The sequence below is a fragment of the Monodelphis domestica genome, chromosome 7 (genome assembly GCF_027887165.1).
Source record: "Monodelphis domestica isolate mMonDom1 chromosome 7, mMonDom1.pri, whole genome shotgun sequence".
Lineage (NCBI taxonomy): Eukaryota > Metazoa > Chordata > Mammalia > Didelphimorphia > Didelphidae > Monodelphis > Monodelphis domestica.
The window spans coordinates 159,129,297-159,153,957 of record NC_077233.1 but is presented as its reverse complement, the minus strand read 5'-3'; the positions used below and the strand labels follow the sequence as shown (position 1 = coordinate 159,153,957).

Genomic DNA, 24,661 nt, shown 5'->3' with positions numbered 1-24,661 from the left:
TATTCTGGACTGTGTACATGGAATATTAATTTAAATAACATTTTTTCTTTCTCATTAGGATGCAAACTATTTTAGGGTAGAGACTATATTTTTCCTTTTCTTCATAATAGGCATTTAATACAGGTTTGTTGAATAATTGGGGGAAAGCTATATATACATATAAATATCTGTTGGATATATATTTTATATCTATTTAAATGGTTAGCTAGGTGGAACAATGGATAAAGTGATGGGCTGATTCACCTTCTTTAGTTCAAATCTGGCTTCAGACTGACTTAACCCTATTTGCCTCAGTTTCCTCATCTATAAAATGAGTTAGAGAAGGAAATAATAAACCACTCCAGTATCTTTGCCAAGAAAAAGTCAGACACAACTAAAATGACTCAACAACAAAAACACGTTTAAATGTAAATATATTTATAATAAGATTAATACATCCAAAGGTATATATGTGTGTGTGTGTGTGTGTGCATGCATATATTTTCATTCCCCTGTATATGTATATCAAGATAAAATATGCATTAATAAATATTTATGACATCAATATGAATGCACTTTGGGACAAAAATATTAAACCAGCTCAGGTTTTAGCAGTGCATAAACAATTAAGCTTAACTTCAAAACACAAGATTCCAACACACTCAAAATGAAGCCTAATTTCTATTCTTAAATCAGTTCTCATGCTTTGATTTAATACAGATAATTTTTAATGGTGGTATGTGACTGTGCACTAGCTACATATGTATTTCTAGGCTTTGATTAGTTTCTGGTACAACCATAAAGTTTTTTAGCATGTCTTTCTATTATTATTATATTTCCTTCTGCATCATTAGCTTGTGAGTTTGCATAAAGGAAATAGCCAAGACACCGAATGAATCACTTGCAAACAAATTCTGTCGGAAGCTATAAAAACCCTATGCTGTATAAATTAGATTCATGAGATAGAATGGCTGGCCTTACAAAATGAATAAAACCAGCAGATTTGGTAACCACATAATTCACTTTTTGTTTCTCTGATTTTATTCCAGAACCGAATGGAGGAAAGCAAAGCACTATTTAGGACAATTATCACTTATCCCTGGTTCCAGAACTCTTCAGTTATTCTGTTCCTAAACAAGAAAGATCTTCTAGAGGAGAAAATTATGTATTCCCACCTAGTTGACTATTTCCCAGAATATGATGGTAAGTCTATCTCTCTCATCATTTTGGAAAGAGTTGCACTGGATCTGTTAACATTCTTTCTTTCCAGGGCAATAACTGATGCAAGAGCTAGTTTTCCCAATTATTACATTACAAGGCAGCCAATGTCGTCATTGCCTTTGGAAATCTGCACATCATGATGGATAGATTACCCATTAATGTTTTCCCTTTTGGCTACTCTTAATGATGTTAGAAAATTGCTCTCTATAATGAAACGGAAGTTCTAGAAAAATGAACATTGTTAAGTAATACCAAATCATCTAAAGAGGTAAGAAGAAAAATGAATCTAATGGGAAACCTAATTTTGATGAGTCTCCAAAGTGGTTTTCATCAATGTCTTATTGTCATGAGCTACCTCACCTCCAGCTCACCGGATGCTTCTAGGCCCATTCATTCATTCTTTCTTATTACTTTTTTAAGCAAGTAATAAGTACACAAAGGGGAAGCTAGGTACCACAGTGGATAGAGTACCAGTATTGGATTCAGGAAGACTTGGATCCAAATCTAGCCTCAGACACTTATTAGCTGTGTGACCCTAGGTTAAGACATTTATCCCTGTTTTGCCTCAATTTTCTCATCTGGAAAATCAGCTGGAAAAGGAAATGGCAAAGCCATGCTAGTATCTCTGCCAAGAAAACCCCAAATGGAATCTTGAAGAATCAGAAACAATAGAACAACAACAAAAAAAATTTATATGTTAACATAAAATATACACACAAAGTAAATATTAAGGAATTCAAGGGAAAAGAATTTGAACATGGAGGGAAGAGTCAGAAAGGGTTATTCTTTTTTTTAATTTTTTTTATTTGGTCAATTTCAAACATTATTCCTTGGTTACAAAAATCATTTTCTATTCCTCCCTCCCCTCCCCCAACCCCTCCCATAGCTGATGCACAGTTCCACTGGGTATCGCATGTGTCCTTGATCAGAACCCATTTCCATGTTGTTGGTGTTTACACTAGGATGTTCATTTACAGTCTACGTCCTCAACCATATCCCCATCGACCCATGTCATTAAGCAGTCATTTTTCTTTAGTGTTTTTACTCCCACAGTTTTTCCTCTGGATGTGCATAGTGTTTTTTCTCCTGTAATCCTCTGGGTTATTCAGGATCACTGCATTGCCATTAATGGAGAAGTCCATTACGTTCGATTGTACCACAGTGTATTAGTCTCTGTGTACAATGTTTTCCTGGTTCTGCTCCTTTCACTCTATATCACTTCCTGGAGGTTGTTCCAATCCCTGTGGAATTCCTCCACTCCATTATTCCTTTTAGCACAATAGTATTCCATCACCAACATATACCACAATTTGTTCAGCCATTTCCCAACCCTCATTTTTTAATTTTTGGCCACCACAAAGAGCGCAGCTATGAATATTCTTGTACAAGTCTTTTTCCTTATGATCTCTTTGGGGTACAGACCCAGCAGTGCTATGGCTGGATCAAAGGGCAGACAGTCTTTTATCACCCTTTGGGCATAGTTCCAAATTGCCCTCCAGAATCATTGGATCAATTGACACCACCACCAGCAATGCATTGGTGTCCCAACTTGGCCACATCCCCTCCAGCATTCATTACTTTCCATTGCTGTCATGTTAACCAATCTGCTAGAGTTCTTTTGATTCACATCTCTCTGATTATAAGAGATTTAGAACACTTTTTTATGTGCTTATTAATAGTTTTGATTTATTTGGCTGAAAACTGCCTGTTCATATCAGAAAAGGGCTATTCTTGAAACACAGAAGGTCTGCATTATATTATATTAGTATTTAATTATTTTTTGCTCCCTGAGACCAGTAGATCATTTTTAAATTTTTTAATTAATTTATTTGTTACATTAAATTTCCAAATTATCATCCTCCCTACCCTATGGAAAATGGTGTTTTATTTCCTGGACCCCAAAGCAATCCCTTTGGGGTGGGAGAAGATGAGAGGGAAGAAGGGAGAGAGAGAGAATGATTTAGATATAGATATATGTAGATATAGATATAAAATTGTCCTGCTCATTTCTGTTTCTCAGTTCTTTCCCTGGAGGTGGTCCTTGGCTCTTGTTTCACTCTTCATAATTTCATGTAGTTCTTTCCATGTTTTTTTCTAATTAACCTGCCCATCTTTTCTTACAGCACAGCACTATTCCATCACAATCATATACTATAACTTCATTTATCCATTAATTATTTACTGCATTTTACTGCTTTTCAGTCATTCTAAATGTATTTACCGCATTTCCCTTCAACTATTTAACTGATTGCAAAGTACTGGAAAACAATAGTATGATCCTTCATTTTATTTCTCCCTTCATTTTCCGATTGAATCAGTCATATGCCAAGCACAACATTTATTGATGAATTCTCTGGTTATCAATGATAATCTATTCATCCCTAGCATCGTGAGGCATGGTACTAATGTACTAATAAAGTAGGCTTTCACTGCTCGTAATGCTAAAAAGACATTGAAACATATACACACATTATAAAGATGTATTGAAATATATAATCACAATGTAGTTGTAAGAGAAAAAGATAATACATTTTATGTTACAAGTATTTTATAGACACATAGGCACAGACACACAGACACACACATATATAATGAACTTAGGTGGCCCAGTGGATAGAGTATCAGCCTGGAGCTGGAAAACTCATCTTCCCAAGTTCAAATCCAGCTTCAGATCCTTCCAAGCTGTGTGACTTTGGACCAGTCACTTTACCCATTTGCTCAGTTTCCTCATCTATAAAATGACCTGGAGAAGAAAATAGCAAACTGCTCCATCATCTTTCCCAAGAAAACCCTAAATAAGGTCATGAAGATTCAGAAGTGTCTGAAATAAGTGAACAACTATATGTATGTATGTAAATGCATACATAAATACATACATTCATATATACATACGACTTGTGATGACTGTTGGCTTCAGTGTGGAGCTGTTACTTTTTACAATCTCAAAAAAATCTGTAACCAATTTTTAAAAATAGCATTAGCTGGTTTTGTAACTATGCATGAATGCATAAGCACCCTCAAATATTTAAACATGAATCTTTTCACAGAGTTGCAAGCAAGTAAGCTAACCAGAGGCTGGCAAATTTAAATATCTGTAAAATTATTGAATTTTAGAGCTAGAAGGTGCCCTAGAGATTGTGTACATTTTCCTTGTTTTACAGCGAAGGAATCCAGCATTCAATCAAGATGCATTTATTAAGTACTTAGTGTGTACAAGGTGCTGTACTGGTGCTAGGAAACTGAGCCACAACGCTGCCTTAGGACTCCAAACTCCTAGTCTAGTATTCTTCCCACTAGTATATTCTGGATGTTCCCAGGTATTGAGATGGCCTTTTTCTTAAGTAAGAAATGGAACTCATATTTCTTGTAGGTACATTTTCCTTTATGTTTTGCTGTTCCTATAAAAGCAAATTCTTCCCCAAGTGTAATAATCTTTCTCTTTTATTGCTTTTAATTTACTGCTATCCCTGAGCCATAAATTCCTTGGAGTATGTCTCTGGATAGTAAAAACTTAGGAAGAGAAGGACTGTACAGTATGGAGAAGATACTTTTACTGAACAAAAAAAGTTCTTTTGTTAAACCTCTGAAAAAAAATTGTCATCTTATGTCTGCCTATTCTGAGCTGCCTCTCTATCTTCTAAGTGTTCAGAGATTACTGGAATTCAGTGCAAGTCGATTATAGGGCAGATCTCAGAATGCTTTAAAGTGGTCATACTTCATCTCCATCCCACCTCCTTCTTCTTCATCATAATTAAACCACCACCTCTCGACACCAGCTGGCAAATTAGTAACACTGAAGGAACAGAATGGAAATGGACAAGTTCACTCTGTGAGATTTAAACAAATTCCAGAGGAAGCTTCTTCATCTGTAACCTAGGGCACCAAACTATTTGTCATTCATTCATTCATTCCTATTCTAAAGAACTATGAGACCTGGGAACTACCCTGTCTCTCCCTCTCTTCCTAACTCCTTTCATTTGGCCTTTCTCCAATAACTTGCCCCTAGTCATCAGTTTCACCAACTCTCCCTTCTTCTCAATTCGCCCCCTTATATGATAGGTGTCAAAATTGGTTTATTGATATTTTAAGATGAAAATGCTACAATAATCAACCATCCCTATTCTTGTCCCCACCATTCATTTATTTAGCAAATATTTATTAAGCTTTTAAGTATTTATCAAGTACTTTTATTAAGTATTTATGAAGAATCTGAAAGAGTTGATAAATGACTCCAGACAGTTCACATGGCCCCCTCAGTGCCTTAGGCTGTTCTCCAAGACTGTAAGTTCCAGAATTTTGTGTATTTGCATTAGTAGAAGGAATTTCCTCATTGGGGAGTTTACTCTGTTGATGAATTCACACATCTGCTCCCTCCACTCCCAAGAAAATGTGAAAGACAATGGGAGAGAACAAGATGACTAAGACACTTCCTTTCAGAACTTTGATGCCTATAATAATTTCATAATAAGGGACATGTACACAAAAATATAATATACAGAAAAGCACTAAGTGCAAAAGAGAAACATGATATACTGTGTAACTTCACAAGCACATGCACACTCACACACACACACACAAACACACACACACACCTGTAGTCCATTGGAAAAAAACACATTTAGTTATTTTTTAAAGTGAAGCTCAATCATTAGTTAATTAGAGAGAATATCATAATCTGTGTAAGATGAATTTAAGATCAAGGAAAACTCAAGCCCATTCCACTGTGCTGCTTTTACAAAAACATAATAAGTGTATTTATATAAGTGAAATAATAAATTTCACACTTCTCTGTTTTAGTTATATGATCAAAATTATAAGGAATACTATTTTGATGCTTATCTTTTGCAAATAGAATGATCATTTATTGTGAACTGGAAATTCACAAATTATTATGCCATCTACAGGGTTTTACACTTGATTTGATTCTATGATAATTTCATTATAGGCTAGATTTCATCGAAGATCATGATTTATGTTCATAAACAATAAGCACACCAAGAAATTTTAAATTAGTTTTATTCTCAAACCCAAATTCTATTACTACTTGAAGTTAGAAAATACTTATTCCCCATAAAACTTGAGTATTCTCTCATTGCTTTTATAAGTACTACTTTAGAACCAGTAAGTAATTAAAAAACCACACACACAGTGATTAATTTTGAAAAGGCTCCTTGCCCTCAAGAACTGCATTCCCAAATGCTGGATAGTATGTACAGCCGTCTTGTGTGTCTTGTATAAAGAACCCTTAAAGGGTTGTATTCTAAGTTTCAAGGCAAGTTGTTGGCAAATTAAAAATGTTCCCTTAAAACAGTAAGTGGTCATGAAACTTCCAAATTAGAACCAATTGAATCCATTCTGTAATTGAACTAAGTATTATTATACATTGTACAATATATTTATTGTATAATATTGTACATTCTATTATCATCATAATATATGATCATATATTTACTATATTGTATAAATCATATAGAATTACATGCACTATATTGTATATATTTTACATTGTGAATATTACATATAAATATATAATGAATTGTATAATATATACTAGTATACATTATCATGTCTATTATATATAAATATCTAATGCATTATCTATCATCATGTATATTATGTATAACTATAATGTATAGTATATTATTATATATCATGTATTACCATGCATACTATATATAATGCATTATATTATACATTATCATATCTATTACATATAAATATATAATGCATTATGCATGATGATCATATTATACATTTTCATGTATATTACCTGCATTATGTATTACATATATTCTATTATATATAATATATTATGTAATATAATGCATTATATTATGATAATATACCTTATCATGTATATTACCTATAATATGGATTGTATTATGTTATATTATATTATATATTATCCATATATTAAAATATGGTGTTATTACACATTGTAGCCATATTTGGGAGTTCAGTCCTGTAATGCAAAAGAAACTCCCATCATGGAAATGCCCTTCACAGATTCTGCTTGGTGGTTTCTCCATAGTTTGTCATTTTAGCGAGATGCCTGAATCATGGCGGAATTCAATGACAGCCTGATTGCACCAAGCTTAGGGTCTGAGGCAGGACCCTCGCCAGGCTTTCTTGTTGCTCAAGGACAGCCCTTTGTTCACTACCTCATGCTATATCTCAAAATAGGATATTATACAATTACCGATGTCATAATGGACTGGTAGATTAATGGGATAGCTAATATTTTTACTATCATAGTGGTTAAAGAGATGGCCTTCATCAGGGCCGGGCGAGGAAGACCTGGCTCCAATGCCAGCCTTCCTTCCCCATGTGCCATCTCTGCGGTCACAGAAGAGTCATGCCCCCCCTCTCTCAATGGTCCAGCAAAGGGCATCTCCACACTGAGAGTTCCTCGGATGGATAAAATCACAGATCCAGAGGAAGGAAAAAACCCATCTCTAGATAGTCATCCTCTATGAGTCCAAGTTCTAGAATTGGGGAATGAAAGGTTACGTGCTGTATAGGGCAGATGAGGGGGAGAGTTTTCATTTCTTCAGTATTGGTTTGGTCCAAGGCAAAATTCTGACACTTAAAATTTAGCTTTGACTTTATCCCTTTTCCCTTTTGGCCTCTGCTGCTCCCTTCAGGTGGCCTCTTCTCAGGCCCTTAGGGTCCTAGGTTCTTCATTTCTCTTAATCCCGCTTCTGTCAACCTCCCACCATCCCAAAGTACTCCATGTTCCTAAATTGCCTGTATCCCTCTGCACCATCCTGACTCCTTTCCCCCAGCACAGGTAGACTCTGCTACATTTTGGATGGACATCAACATGATTGAACTTCTTTAAACTATGACATATATTAAGTTGCATTGCCAGGACTGCTGGCTTTAAAGACAGAGGACCTGAATCCAAATCCTCCATCTGATACTACCAGTGTCCTCTTGGACAAGTCACTTGACTCTTCGAGCCTCAATATTCTCATCTGTTAAATGAGGGCATCAAACTAGATGATTTCTGGGGTCTCTTCTGACTCTAAACATATAAACATCCAAGGGGGGGAAAGAGCCTTTTTAATCTCTAGGTGATTGTTCCATTGTTGTTCAGTCAGTTCAGTCCTGTTTGAGTCTTCATGAGCCCATTTGGAGTAAATTTGGCAAAAAATACTAGAGGGGGTTTACCACTTCCTCGTGCAGTTCATTTTCTAGATGAGGGAATTGAGTATTAGAAGTTGGGGCAGCTAGGGAGCTCAGGAGATTGGAAGCCAGGCCTAGAGACAGAAGAAGATCCTGGGTTCAAATTTGGCCTCAGACACTTCACTTTATCCCCATTGTCTAGACCTTAGAGTCTTCTGCCTTGGAAACAATATACAGTATTGATTCTAAAATGGAAGATAAGGGTTTAAAAAAAAGAAATAGAGGCTGGTTAACTGGTCATTTTGGCATTTCCAAGAATCTAAGGAAACCTTCCTTAACTAAGCAGATTCACATCTCCAACCTCAGTTTTCTCTCCTGGACATGAGGGAGCTGGCTGTATTAGATGGCCTCCAAGGTCCTTGCCCTGGCCAGAAGCTAGCCATCACTCAAACCTACAACCGTCTTACAGGCATTGTTTCTGGTTTTTGTATACTTCTGAACCCACAGATGTTCTCTGTGGTAGAGACGATCCCTATGCTAGAAGCAGCAAAGGGGTGAGGCGGCAGAGAGTTAGCAACATGAATCTTAGAGTCAAGGGGGGCCTTCCAAGTCATCTAGCCTAATGCCTCACTTCATAGGTGAGAAATTAAGGCCAAGATAGATTAAATAATTAAGATTACAAAATAATAAACAAGCAGAGACAAGATTTAAACTCTAGTCCTCTGACTCAAAATCCAATATACTTAAAACTATTGGCACAAGTCATATCTAGCAATTTATTTAAGAGTGATTAAAGATGGTTTCAAACTATGTGATTTCTGGTTAAAAATTCTTATTTGTCATTGAGCTCTAAAATATGAGATTTGGTTTACACACTGCCCTACTGAAAAGGAAGGGGAAAAGGAATTTCCCTGTCCCCATGCCAGTCGGTACTGTAATCGTATTTAAAACACTCATTAAATGCTATCTGACATATAATGAAAAAATCTGCCCCACAACATCCTGGCCTGCCATGATAATATCCAAGCTCTGGGTGGCCATCCAGTGCTCCCTGCCATGATCCCTGCAGGTACTGGTAGAGCTATTGCACCCAGGGACTGCTCTGAGACAACCCCCGCTGCCTCCCCCAGCAGTATGCCTATGATTAGACAATGCCAACCATGGAGAAAGCATTTGTGAAAACAGACACTCAGAGTCCCCTCCCTTCTGGATGTTGTTATGGTTGAGTTGCTTCACGTTCAGGCTTAGCTATAAAACACTTCAGAGATGTAGGAGACTTGTGATTTCACAGCATCTGTGAGTAATGTCTCTGGCCTCCTCATCTGCAGTGTACAGTCTTAGAGAGTTCTCAAGCCATCAAGAGGTTAAGTGGCTTGTTCAGCATCACACAGCTACTGTGTGCTAGAGGTAATCACTTGAACCTAGATCTTCCTAACTCCACGGCCAGTTTTTAGCCTTTGTGCCATAATGTCTTCCCATTTATTTTTGAGATGCATGTTGTTTGTTGTTAGTTTTTTTGTGTGTGGTTGTTTGGAGGTGGGTTTGGGCAAGCTCTGAGCTTTCCTAACTCCACCATCTTGGCTGCTACAAGCAGGTTTCCAGTCTATTTTATGCCAGTTTCTGGTATATTGTCTCACCCACCCCACTCAAGTCTTGACTCTCTCCCTCTCTCTCTCTGTCTCTCTCTCTCTCTCTCTCTGTGTCTCTCTCTCTGTCTCTCTCTTTCTCTCTCTGTCTCTCTCTCTGACTGTCTGTCTGTATGTCTGTCTGTCTGTCTGTCTCTCTCTCTCTCTCACACACACACACACACACACACAATATTAAACAAACCTAGCTTGGAGGCTACCATATGTCTCATTCCATACCCATAGTCTGCTCTCTCTGTCAATTCATCCTTAGTCCTCTGGAACCAAAACTAGAAATTAAATTAATCAGAATTCTGATTAATTGAACATTAATCAGAAAAAAAAGAAGAAGAAAAAATACTGGAGTCTTAGAGTCAGAAGACTTGGGTTTGAGTTTTATCTTGGCTACCTGCCACCTTCTGTAACACTAAGCAGGTCATTTTATTTCTTTAACCTTCAATTTCCTAATCAGGAAAATAAGAGGGTTGAACCAAATAGTATTTAAAATATCTTGAGGGGGCAGCTTAATAGCACAGTAGATAGAGCACTAACCTTAGAGTTAGGAGAACCTGGGTTCAAATGTGACCTCAGATACTTTCTAGCTGTGTGACCTTGGGCAAGTCAGCTAATCTCAATTGCCTGGCCCTTGCTGCTCTTCTTAGAATTGATACTAAAACAGAAGGTAAGGACTTAAAAATAAAGTAAAATACTTTGAGCCCTAAATCATATCATCTTCAATATTTAGCGGCATTATGTTATTGTTCTGATCATTATAAGAAAAGCCATCATAATCAAATATTTGATCTCCAGGAGTTTAAACTTGAAGATAAAGTATATAAGACAGGATAATTGAAATATAGTATAACACCTGAGTGATGAAGTCACCTGTCGGGTAGCTTTGTCTATGTACTACAATGTCAAAAATTAGGAAGGAAGTAGGAATAAAGTCTAAAATAAGACTAAAATAGGTGTCAAGAGTGCATGTACTCAAACTCCTGCATATAAATTATTAAAGTCCTCAATGAGAGCCAATTTATTCCCATTTTTGACACAGTTAGAATAGTTAAATACAGTTAGAGTAACCATTGTTATCTGGTTCTCTATCCTTCAATTAGATTAAAAACAGAAAATTAGGAAAGAGTAATAAGCCTGGTGAAAACAGCAAGGAAGAACAGAAAAAGATTTTAGAAAATACTTACAATTTTATTTGAGAAACCACGTCGTAGGATAGCTTATTTCTGGAGAATGTTGTAGAAATAAGCCATTTCCACCCCTCCAAAAAAAGGCATCAGTCTCTAAAAATAATAAATGAAAGGAAAATGAAATTGACATGTCCTGTACATGTTTAAGATAATCTTGTTTTTGGAATCAAAGGCAAAGCTAAGCATATGCTTCAGTACTCAAGTGGGTCCATAAGTTTGTACCCCTATAGGTATGCCTTCCAAGAGTAATCTCAATGCATTTTGCCTTCTAATTCCTTATCCTGTCTTCCAGGAATCTTCCATAGAGAAGCCACATGACATCTATCTCATGAGTGCTGCTATGTCATGTGGCCTGCAATGCTATCCATCTGCCACCCCTATTCTTACTATAAGATTACCTTACTTGCTTCTTCTATTTATCCAGTTTTTAAATGATGTCTTATGCCATTTTTGATAAGCAAATGAATGTTGGAAATATGATGCCTACTTGCAACCATTCTGTATTTCTCCATTGCCCTTTGCATCACCCACAATTTTGATTCTTCTGGGATTGTCTTACTCCATGAGTCATAGCCATGTAGCAGTGCTGATGGAATATTAGTGCCATAAATTGTGTTGAGGAGCAACTTGGGTTCAAAGAAAAAGGATTCTGTTGCTCTTGCAATCCATTTCCTAAGCACAATCCAGCCTACTATCTCTTCTTTCCCCTCTCCCCATTTAATTCTGGTGCCAAGCTCATTATCCTTCTGCACTATTGGTCCAAGACCAAGGCTACCACAATCCCATCCAAAGGCATGTCATATTCTTGGCAAGAAATTTTCTTTGACCATATAGTTTTCCTGTGTGGAGTCTCGTCTTCTTCAAATGGTTATAGATCTCACTGAAGAGGTTTCTAGTGTTTTATACAGTCATCACAGTGTCAGCTGTAAGCAGAAACTTTTGGAGGTCGTCATCAAGATTTGGAGCTAGAAAAGAGCTTAAAATAATTTATTCCAATCTTATCATTTTACCGAAAAGAAACCTCTTTCTCTCTTGGATTCTGGGGAGAATATCTTCCATGACTCTAATAAACTTCTTTCTTTTTTTAAAACCCTTAGCTTTTATCTCAGTATGAGTTCTATGACAGAAGAGGGGGAAGGCAATTAGTTTAATTGACTTGCCCAGAGTCACATAGCTATCTGGTAAACTTCTTTAGTGAACTGGGTTTTATACTTTATTTTCATACTCAGAGGTCATTGCATAAAGTTATTACTATGGGTTGCATTGATCAAAAGATCATATATAATCTTGACATTTATATGTTGGGAAGAACAATTAATACTAGTCAAATCTTTTTTTTAATAAACAGGCATTACATGTAGCAAGATTCTTAGGATTTCTGTAGAGTATGAGTGGAAATTAGAGATAAGTAAATGAAGAGTGGTTACAAGAATCTGCTATGCTTAGCACAGTTCCTAATACAGATTGGGTGCTTAATATGACTGCAGAAATATATTTTATTGTAGAAAAAGCATCCTTCAAAAGTCTAACTGTTCCTTTACATATTTTTTAAACTGTACCTTCTGCTTTGCAATCCATAGTAGTAAGTAGTAATTGGTGTTAAGTGACTTGCCCAGAGTCACACAGCCAGGATGTATAAGATCAAATTTGAACCCAGGACTTCCTATCTCCAGGCCTGACTCTCTATGCACTGAGCTACCTGGATGCCCCTTCATTTAAAAAAAAATCTATATCGTTGATATAGATTTTGTTTTTTAAATAAACATGATTTAGCAATTGATAATTTTTCTTATTACATTTTTAGTAATAATACCATCCATAATTTTCCCAATTCTGATATCTTTTGTGATTTCCAAACAGTGGGTCACCTCCAAGACAAATTTCTTCTGTGTGTACTTAAGGTAGTCAGCTGATTTTCTTACCTTATTATTGGTTTTACTTGAATTTTTAAAATTTCCATATCATTCATTTTTGTAAGTGAATAACCATATAAACCACAAAACATAAACCCCAACAAACACATGGAAAATGGTTGCTTTGATCTGCATTCCAACTCTTCTTTCTCTGGAGGTGGACAGCATTCTTTGTCAGAAGTCCCTCAGAATTGTCCTGGATCAGCGTATTGCTCATAGTAGCCAAGTCTGACATATCTTTTAAGTATCATTTTCATTGCATCATATAGAACTGTGAGCTAACTAGTTTCTCAATATCATACTTATCATTGATAAGAACAAATCACTATTAAAAAATAGCAAATCTGTTTCATTTTCCATCTATTTGTTACCTTCTTTCTTGTTTCATCTATAAGTGCTTATATCTGGCTTCTATAGTTGGGAGTCATACCAAGCTTTCTTCAAACTAATCCACCTCTTCCTCTCCCATTATTGTAACTATTCTGTGAGGCAATGTTGCTTATAGCTTTCCTCCATCCTACTCAGTTGTTTTCCACGTGAGTATTTATTTAGACCAGCATAATCCTTGGTTTCCATGATTCTCCAATTTACAAAAAAAAGAGCAATTTGCTGCAAGAGGCAATTTCTGGTCTAAAAAATGCCATTTTTAGCTTTCTTAACCCCCTTTCTTGCCACTACATTACCATTACTGCAAATATGGAAGGCATCATTTTTTTTTACTTTTTATCTTTATTTCATTGGTTCCTGTGGCCAAAGAATTAACCACCTCATGGCTGACCTGTTGATAATGATTCTATCCATATTTAGTCAAGCTAGCTCTTTTGGAAAATAAACCAAGTCTATTACCAGGATCATTCTTTTTTTTTTAATAGACTTTTACCTTCTGTCTTAGCCAAGGCATTTGGGATTAAGTGACTTGCCCAGGGTCCCACAGCTAAAAAAAGTTTGAGGCCAAATTTGAACCCAGTCACCTCACTGTCTCTCTATGATCATTCCTGACATCTTGTAGAATCTGCCAGAGCATACAATCCACTGGTGTAGCCTTCTAGTGTTCAGGGTCACATAGGTGCGTCAGAGTAGGATTTCTGTAGAGTATGAGTGGAAATTAGAGATAAGTAAATGAAGAGTAGTAACAAGAATCTGCAATGTTTAGCACAGTTCCTAATACAGAATGGGTGCTTGATAAATATATAAATTAAGTTGATCCATTTGCTGAATTGCAGATGATTTGAAAAGTATTATATGTTATCGGAAACAGGGATTCTCAACCATTTTTGAGTGATAGACCCCCTTTGCCATCTAGTAAAGACTATGGACTCCTTTACTGAATAATATTTTTAAATACATACAAATATGAGATTACAAAGAATTACATTGAAATGATTATCAAAGTAGAGAAAGGAAGGAAAAGAGAAAAATGAAAAAGAGAGGAAGGAAAAAAGGAAGGAAGAGCAAGAAAAAGGAAGGGAGGGAGGAAGGGAAAGAAATTATGAATTCTAGGTTAAGAATGATCTAAAAGTTTTAAGAAACTGAACATTGAGTAAACTTTAAAATCTCCACTGTCTTCATGTTGTAATGTTTAATGTTATAAAATAAATAAAAATTCTATCCATATCAGCATATTTTTGCTTTAAAATACTAGTTCACAGTGAAATCTTTAAATGCAATGTTCTTGTAGATATTATAATCTACTCTGTAGAGGAAGATTGTTAGATATGTTGGGATAACAGGCTTTTTTTTAGAAGGGAATAGTATCCATTTGGTAGTACTTCAAAATGTTGTTGGCAAGAAATATTTTATTGGAAATCCCTCTATGGCTTTGTTTTTATATCTTGTTCCATTATTCTTGTATTTATGATGGTTTTTCAACTGACTTCCTGAGATTCCTTAATTCTAGTAGTGCCTTTCCTTTGTGATTATCTCCAATTTATCATGCATATGGATCTTGTGTGTACACAGTTGTTTACATATTGTCTTGTCCATTAGATCTTAGCTCCTTCAGGGAAGGAACTGTCTTTGCCTTTCTAAGTATTCCCCCGGATTAACACAGTATCTGTCACATAGTAGACATTTAATAAATGCTTGTTCATTCTGCTTTTCCCATACCTATTTGAGTTTATCTCTTCTTTTCGCTGTTATTCTTCACCTCTATGCCAAGACACTTTACTAAACAGTTTATAAGCATATTTTATTCTTTCTCATCTTTGTTGCTTTGTTCATAGACTTGCCCCAATCTAAAAGAACCTCTTAAATCAACAGCACTGAGCCCATGTCATGATTTTAAGACCTGACTCTTCTTCCAAGAAGCGTTCCATGGGGGGCAGCTGGGTAGCTCAGTGGATTGAGAGCCAGCCCTAGAGACAGGAGGTACTAGGTTCAAATCTGACGTCAGACACTTCCCAGCTGCGTGACCCTGGGCAAGTCACTTGAGCCCCATTGCCTAGCCCTTAACCACTCTTCTGCCTTGGAGCCAATACACAGTATTGACTCCAAGATGGAAGGTAAGGGTTTAAAAAAAAAAAAAAAGAAGTGTTCCATGATTAAGTTTACTTGAAGTGTGTGTCTAGGTCTGTCTCCTAGAAGGAAATTAATAGAGTAAATCTGTGGAAACTATGTATGATTTGGAGTAAATCACATAAATTTTCTGGGCATCCATTTACTTGCCTTTAAAAGAAGTCTCTCCCTCTCTCTGTCTCTGTCTCCCTCTCTGTCTCTCTATCTCTGTGTCTATCTCTCTCCCTCTCTTTCTGTCTCGCTGTCTCTGTCTCTTTCTCCCTCTTTCTCCGTCTCTCTCTGTCTCTCCCTCTCCCCCCCTCTTTCCCCTCTGTATGTTTATGTATTTTGTCTATAATGCACTTCTATTCCCCATTGTTTTTTGCCTAAACATAGTTGTTTGTTTTTTGGGGGTTTTTTTTGTCTAGACTTAAAGTTTCTTAATTATAATAAACATGAATGTTTTTATTTTAGATAGGTAATGGTAGATATTTCTGTCATGGGCAGCTAGGTGATGCAGTGGATAGAGCACCAGGTTGGAATCAGGAAGATTCAACTTCATGAGTTCAAATCCAACTTTAGACACTTACTAGTTGTGTCACCTCAGGGAAGTAACTTAATCCTATTTGTCTCAACTCCTCATCTGTCAAATAAACTGAAGAAGAAAATGGCAAATCATTCCAGTGTCTGCCAAAAAAAAACCAAATGGGGTCAAAGAGCATTAGAGTTAGAAAAACACTGATATGTGTATCATAGGCCTTTTTTGAAACCAAATTTAATTAATATCTTTTACATAATTTAAAGTTCCCAGGGTATTATTTCCCTCCTCTCCCATTCTTTCAACAACAAAAAAAGAATGAAAAATTTTTATCAGAAATAACCAAAAAATTCAAAAGAATCTGACACTATCTGAAATAAGTAAGGAAGGTAACCTTCTTATAATAATCTCTTCTTTTAGGGCAAGTTTGATCCCCAAATTTAAGTTCACTTGTTTTGTTATTCTTGTTCTTTCTTAATATAGTTGTAGTCATTGGGTATATTGTTTACTTTCTTATCTTAATTTGCATCCATTCATATACATTTTTTCATGAATCTTTGTGTTCATTTTATCCATTGTTTCTTACAGCATACTGATATTATTTTATTTTCACATACTTTAATTTGTTCATTCTATTAATGAAAATCTACTTTTTTCCAGGTCTTTGTATGGCACAGATCTTAATATATGCTTTTGAATTATTGAATAAATTATAGGCAAAGATATGAGCTTGAACATCAGATATAGATCCATAACAAGTGTGGGGCAAATGAAATTTTGACCCAGGATGCTATCATGGCAGGGAGGATGGCTTCTTCCCCCGGGGAAAAGAGCATGTATTTCTGGGAGGATGTACTTTCTCCCCACAGCTCTCTATCTCCCCATCTTGTTTCAGGCTTTTCTGCTCCATCCTGCCACCATAAGGTACAACACTGGGCTACAATCCCCAGAAATCCTATTGCTATGGGCACCCCATTCTCACTTCCAGCATTCCGAATCCCATGAGGACAAGGGTCAGACCACACTGTTTCTGGCATCTTAACCACTACTCATAGTACGCCACTACCCCAGTCTTCCAATTTTTCCTACCTCCATTCCTCTCCATTTTTCCCATCAGGTGAAAAAAAATCTTATCTACTCACGTGGTACCAAGTCTTTCAGAAGTCTTATAGAGAGGTAATAAGGAATATTACTCAGTAAGACTAACGTCTGTCTTTCTCCTCTGGCTCACAGGACCCCAGCGAGATGCCCAAGCAGCACGAGAATTCATCTTGAAGATGTTTGTAGATCTGAACCCAGACAGTGACAAAATTATCTACTCCCACTTCACATGCGCCACAGACACCGAGAACATCCGTTTTGTCTTTGCAGCTGTCAAGGACACCATCCTACAGTTAAATCTGAAGGAGTACAACCTGGTCTAGATGTGCCTCATAGATGTGTCTAGACATGCCTCTTTCCCTTTCCTTTCTAAACCTTGAGGCCAATTGATGAATACAAGAGGGACTGTATTATCTGTGAAAAACAATTTGCATAATACTAATTTATTGCTGTCCTGGACTCTGTGTGAGTGTCCACAGAGTTTGTAGTAAATATTATGATTTTATTTAAACTATGAGAAGGAAAAACAAAAGACGCTGAAGTACATTTCCAGCACATTTCCTCTCTCTCTTTTTTTTAGGCAAAACCTTGTGATTCAATGTATTTTAAATTCTCAATAATGCACTCACAAAAGATAGGGGTTTGGGTTTTTTCTTTTTTTATTTTCTTTTATTTTTTGATAAAGAGTTTAAACAACTTATTCCTTCCCTTTCCTTGCCTGTTTCTCTCGATTTTCTGAGGTTACAAAAGCCTTCTTTTCCCAATTGTATTCCTCAGTAAAGCATTTTTTTCTTGAGTGATATAGACAGGAAAACTGTCATCAACTTAAGCCATCATCCATCAACCTAATTTAACAGTATGTACTTTTTTCTGAAGGATCAGAAGTATTACTACTGTGGTTTTTAAATTATTGACCTGGGTATAAAATCCTTATGGTTTTTGATACTGTCTTTTCTCACTTTGGGCCTGAATAATCCTCAAATGGTATAGTGTCATTTCTTTGGGATTTTACCTTCAGCCATACCTTGGTGATTCAGAGAAATGCACAGAAGACAGTAATGTAATTGCAGACAAAAAGTGACCCTCCTGTTGACTTGTTGTGTGCCATTTTTCTTTTTGACTTTTTAAAAAATTGCAGATGCCAAACAGATATGCCAACAGACACTACATTCCCCAGTGACTGTAGCCTGGAACCATGTTTAGGGTGGTTGTTTTTGTTTTGTTTTCCCCTTCCTATTTCAATCTTTCTTCATTTTTTTGGTTTTTGCTTTACAAGTTAATATACTTTCTTTTAGGAAATAAAAATTTTGTTGCCAAAACTGGCTTTTTTTATGAAAATAAAAATACAAATAGAAATTCTTATATTGTCAAATATAAGATATGACCAAGATCAAAAAGCTAAAGTGAACTGGTTGAGAAAGAACCAGCTAAGACAACCACCACACAACAAATCACTGTAGATTCACCTCTCATGGTCCACCATTTTCTTTGCCCTTATGGAATTTTTCCATTTTTTGACACCCAGAACAGCATTGCTTTAGCAAGCTGTGAGGTGCGCCATGAAGTCGACTTATGTTCTCCTTACTTGAAGACAGTCTTACTCTGCTCAGTTACTCCCTCTAAGGTAGAGTCAGGCAGCTGAGAACATATGTTTATAGTATTATAATGGCACCTTTCAGTTGTAAGATTAGAAGTCACTGACTACTTATCCAATTTGGAAATCACTATTTAAGTGGTGACTAGTTCCAAGGATTTAGGGAAGATTAATGGGCTTAACTCTAAAGTAGCCTCTTAGTGTTCTGTAGAAGCTTTATTTATGTAACTGAACCTGTTAAGAAAGAACTTTGGAACTCTAAATGTGCAATTAAAAAAAAAACAAAAGGAAAAAGAAATCACATATCGACAAGCCTGTATGAAGCAGCTTGACTTGAAATGTGATTTAAAATGATAAACCATGAGTCCGGTAAAGCTTCCAGAAAGTCAGAAGCTAGTCATGATGCTGGTCTGATTTTTCTGGGATGTAATAAGGATCCAGGATAAATATTCCTGGAAATCACTGTTTGGGGCATCAGAGAGGAGAGGGGGAAAAATTAATTATGTATTAGTTGAGTACCAAAGGTAATAAACATTAATGGAATGTCTTCATTCTTAACTCTCCCAACCCCAAGAAACAAAGGTTACTTATTTTTTGCTCCCTCAAAAAACAATTGTAATTTAAAGCAAAAACTGGTTGTAGGTATAGTGCAATTATGAATGCTATAATCATTGTACATACATCTCTATATATATGGCAGCATCCATACTGGCTTTGTAATCATTAATTTTTTGGCAGATTGAATGTGCTATATTGATATGTATCTATGTAATTGTATTGTCTGTCTTATAGCTAATTCACATTTTGAATAATGTTATTTTATTTACTTTTTTAAGAGAGGAGAATGTAAAGTTGTCAGTTTATTTCTGACTAGGGTTTTTTTTTTCCCATTTAGAAAACATACAAGCAAACAAAAAACAAAAGTTTCTATCATACAGAGCGGTACTAGCATTGTGCTGTCCAAGATCATTTGCACATTCATGAACAGAGGTATTACACAATTTAAGACCCAAAGGCCATTTCACAGCAAAATGCCTAAGTTCTGTTGGAGCTGTTCTATTCATGGACACCCACTTGGTAGGATTTTTGCCCACTGATCCCAGATGGAAAGATCAGCTTTTCGACAAATCAAGACTCCTATTTGGCCATTGTACAGCTTAGTTTAGTGTCTCCTCCCTGATGGCCTTTGTTAGAAAGGTGGTTTTTGGAGCTTTGGATGGCCATGCACCACTGCTTCCTTGAAAATGTGGTGATGAAGTTGGTGCAATTTTATGGCACACACTCATTCTCTGGAGGCTCATGGATACTTTCGGTGGGAAAAATCCAACCTCATCACAAGTATTAGTTTTAGGGACATGAGATACTCTATTTAACAAATAAAGCTCTCCTAGATATAGACAGTTCTACCCAATCCCGAAGCTCTACAAACAGGAGCGAAGCTTGTTGCGTTGGTCATTGTTAAATTAGAATGGAACTTGCTATACACGACTGAGGCTGTATCTTCACTGATCTTCGTAGGGTGCATGACAATATCTCTTCTCTCAAGGAGGGAATAAATTGATCACCCTGGTTGCAGTGATTAATATAAACGGAACTGTATCCACACTAGTCAATGGAGTGGAAAGGATCTTCCTTTCTTTTGTTTTATTTTTGAAGGGTCTTGGGGGGAGGGAGGGGATTCTTTTCAGTTTTGTATAAAAAAAAAGTTTACTTATTCTCGGTAGTTCTATTGTGATTTCGAGAGTCTAAGAGTGTGCCACTGGAATATTTCTGTTGATGCTGTAGGTAAATGGGGCCTGTGGCAGATGTTGAGATGACTTGGGAATGTTTTAGGAAAAAAACTCTTTTTTTCTTCCTCATACCAAGACAAGCCACCATTTCATGATTCACTCAACACAACATCACAGTGTACCAGTTTACAAAGCATTTTTTCCCCTCTTGAGTGACACAGCAGTTCCCACCCACAGCGAATTACTCGTTATTTGCAAATTGGTGGTTTCTACTATGCCTTACAGAGCTTATGTCCAGAAGTTTGTGCCTCAATCTAGAAACTGAGGGGAAACACACACACACACACACACACACACACACACACACACACACACACACACACACACGTAAACAGCAAAAAAAAATAAGCCCCACAACTGTTGACTTTTTACTTTACCGTAACAAAGAACTCTTATTGAATGTCATGAATAGAGTGAAAATATTTTTTAAAATCCTCCTTGGGAACCTGTATATTCTAGATATTCACTAGCACAAGGAATCTGTATTACATACATACATGTTTTAAAAAAACAAACCTTAACTTTTTCATGCCTTTACTGGACAAATTGACTGGCACCATCCTGACCTATCGAGAAGATAATGCAGCTAATGGGCAATTGACTTTTTATAACTCAGACGATCTTGATTGTCAAGGTGTATGAACTGTAAATTAAAAAAAAATCTTACTGCCACATGGTTGTAAATTTCAGTTGTCTTAAGTTTGGAAGTGGGGCAGGGATTTTTATGCTGGACCTCAGTCAGAGCTGACTGCATGACTTGCAAAAATTTTAAATGGGGAGAAAGGGCTGAATTCTGTGATACTGCAAGACTCCCAGCTACTGGTTGCAAATGACCTTTAAGTTACTTATCCTAATTATCTTCTGTTTTCAATTCTCCAGAAAAAGAATTTTAAAATTTCAAAAAAGATTTTTTAAAACCCTAGCATAATGTTAACACATACAAAATAAAGTCTACCCAAATACTATAATGTATATCGCTGCTGTTCTTGAAACAAAGGGTTACCAACCACTTTACTGATAATTAACAACCACCATAACAAATAAAACTAATAGGGTATATACAGCATATGTTACATTGGCCTTCCAAAGATCTGCCTTTGGTTTGAATCACATACGATTTCTAAAAAATAGTCATAACGTATGTCTATCTGTCTGTCTATATTGTTGGCATATGTAGCGATAAATAGCTCTGTCCTGGTTATCTTTGTCTTTGAAATTTCATTTTGGTTCCATCAAACTAGGAAACGAAAATGAAGCTTAGCTGTATGTGGTTAGCAACAGTCCTTTGGACATCCAGACATTTGCCATTTCATATGTAGCATCCCTATGTGTGGCATATTGTCTAAACTTTCCTTTGTTTTGTTTTTTCACAGGAGAACAAATTGCCCTACTGATCCTCCCCAACTACTGCTGTTAGTTCAGTAGAAAACACTTGTCTTACTAGTTCCTCAGGATTGTACATTCAAAGGAGTAGATTTGTCCTTGCCCCATATAATATTCAATCCTCCAAATTATTCAGTTATAGGCAAAAAAGGGGGGGTGGCACTTATCAGTAATTCAAACATCCATTTGAGAATTGGTGTCTTTCCTGGATAAAGGGAAATCCATAATTTTCATATAAGCTTTTACTAGGTTGAGGAGGGTGGGAGAAAAAAGATTGCTTAGTGAGGGTGGGGGGCAGAAATGGAAGGAAAAGAGAAACCGATGTCCCCAATAAAATGTTAAGCTGTTATGGCTATTAAAAAGGGGGAAAGAGGAGAGGTTGAGAGGTAGTACTAAATAAAAATGATCCAGATAAATAGAACTGTAAGAAATTATTCTGTTGGGTTCTTCCCCCTCAAGGGAGGGGCCTAAAACACAACTTATTGCTGGATGCCTCACCTGCTGTTGGTGGATGGAAGCCCTTACTAGAGACCTGTATATTTAGGGAGTTTTGTCAGAAACATTTTTAACTTGCAGTATTTAAGAGAATCATACTTGCTGTTCTTAAAATGTCATTCAAATGCATGTACTGTCTATTGTTTGGGATGGGGAAATAGTTTTGGAAAAAAACTAATGTTGTATAATAATACCCCAAATGATCTTGCTGGTTAAAAATACAGTATTTTTGGCCATACTTTTGTACTACAGTATTCTTCATTCCTCGAATTTTGTTTCTTTCAAAGCTTCCCAGCTTTCTTGTTCTCCTAGAATGCTTTTTATGATGACTAGTATTGGAATAAATATTTTTATTCCTTAAATGATGTTTTATAATACACATGCCTTTTCCCAAATAGATGCATTAAAAAAAATCCAAACCTGTGCTTCCATTGATGTGGGGAATCCCCTCTACTAAATAATGCAGGCCAGCATCTGGTCCTGTGCTGTGGCATATTGGATGGACAGCTGGCCTGAGATCTTGGAAAGCCTGGGTTCATGCTCCTGCCTCTGATACCTACTGGTTTCCTGACTGGTCAAGAAAAGATACCAACACTAAACATTTTCCCTTAACAATATGATATTTGGAAAGTGTACCTTTGTGAATGGAAGCTCTGTTTTCTATGATAATAAGACATTCAGTGCCTGCTCCTCTCCCCAATATAATATTTCACATTTAATAATCTGATTTCAAATTTGTTTTTCCTATAGTGAAATAGTTGCTTAAGTAATATTCAAAAGAGCTGCTTCACATGAAGCCATTTTGAAAGAGAATTTCCCTCTAGTCTTCTAAGTCAACAATTAGCTAAAAAATCTGCCAGTAGAGTGTACTTTGCAGTGAATATGGCAATTCCAGCATCCCCACATCTCAACTCACCTTGGAGAAAATAAAGCCTCTTTGAATGATGATCAATTAATAGTTTTGATTTTGGATAATCTTCTTGATCATTGGAGTCAGCAGGAACTGAGCTCTTATATCTATAGGAATTTTGTGATTCTGAGACATTAAACTGGCCAGGACTTTGGGGGTCTGAAACGTTCTATATATCAAAATATTGGTCATTTTGCACATAGAATTTGGCTAAATATGACACCTCCATTGATGTGGACATTGCCTTGAATAATGGTGGTGAAAAGGGCAGGGAAAGTCCTATATCCTCCATATCCAGTGTGATTCTTATGAATTCTGGATAGAAGACCCACTCAGTTCACTAGAAACCTTCCTCTGGCTCACTTAATACCTGAAGTACAAATTTCCCACTCACACTTTCCATCTTTCAAACTTTCAAAGTAGTTAGGTCAGGCCACCTGCTTTTCTGGCCACATAATTTCATGACGATGATGATGATACCTTCAATGTTATTCTTCACAAACACATCTTCATTAATAATATTCTACAGCCAACTTGCACATCCTGGGCTTCTCCCACTGTCCTTTGCATAACATATACCCATTATTTTGATTTTTGAAAGATGCTCCTAGCAAAACAACTCTTAGACAAAATTGGTATTAAAATAATAACATGTGGGGAAAACGAAAAGCCACTCATGTTTGAGTTTAAGCTTCTTTATGAGCAATTAGAAACAAATATACAAGGGACAGCTAGGTGCACATGAAATATGAGTTCAAATATGGCCTCAGATGCTAGCTGTATGATCCTGGGCAAGTCACTTTACTCCATTTGCCTCAGTTTCCTCATCTGTAAAAAGAGAAGGAAATGACAAATCACTCAAGTATCTTTGCCAAGAAATCATAAAGAGATCATAAAGAGTAAGACAACTAAAACAACTCAACAAAATACATGGAAAAGCAGTCAAATGGTTGTTTATGTTGCTGGATTTCACTAAATCCATCAAAATTTTGAGTATGGCTCCAAGTATAGTGTTCCATCTATCACCTTACAGATTAAATCATATACCCATCAAATTATTGAATAATTTCAGGGTTTGGTCAATTATAACCCAAGGGACAAATCCAACTTGCTGCCAGGTTTCTTATAGTCACAAACTAAGAAAAGTAGTTTATCAATGGAAAAAGAATGCTGGACCTGGATTCAGGAAGATGAGTTCGTATCCTGCAGTAGATGTTGCTGTGTCATCCTATGTAACTTACCTAAGTTTAACTCACTTAAATGAGGAGTTTGTACCCCATGGCCTCAAA

At 36.3% G+C, this 24,661-nt stretch overlaps 1 protein-coding gene and 1 long non-coding RNA gene across 2 annotated transcripts in view; one reads left to right on the top strand and one right to left on the bottom strand.

Annotated features, from left to right (window-relative positions):
* LOC100011605 (guanine nucleotide-binding protein G(q) subunit alpha) overlaps positions 1-22,700 on the top strand; it is a 427,482-nt gene extending 404,782 nt beyond the window's left edge. The window contains exons 6-7 of the mRNA XM_001362422.3: positions 1,029-1,182; positions 17,333-22,700. Of these exons, the coding sequence (XP_001362459.1) occupies positions 1,029-1,182; positions 17,333-17,523 (345 nt within the window). The 3' untranslated portion in view covers positions 17,524-22,700. The remainder of the gene's footprint in view (positions 1-1,028; positions 1,183-17,332) is intronic.
* On the bottom strand, positions 1,850-17,362 carry LOC103099849 (uncharacterized). The gene is made up of 4 exons (XR_008913284.1): positions 17,242-17,362; positions 14,040-14,153; positions 11,153-11,248; positions 1,850-2,468 (listed from the first exon to the last, which is right to left on the bottom strand). It is a non-coding gene; the product is annotated as an uncharacterized LOC103099849 (long non-coding RNA).
* Positions 22,701-24,661: the final 1,961 nt, after the last annotated feature.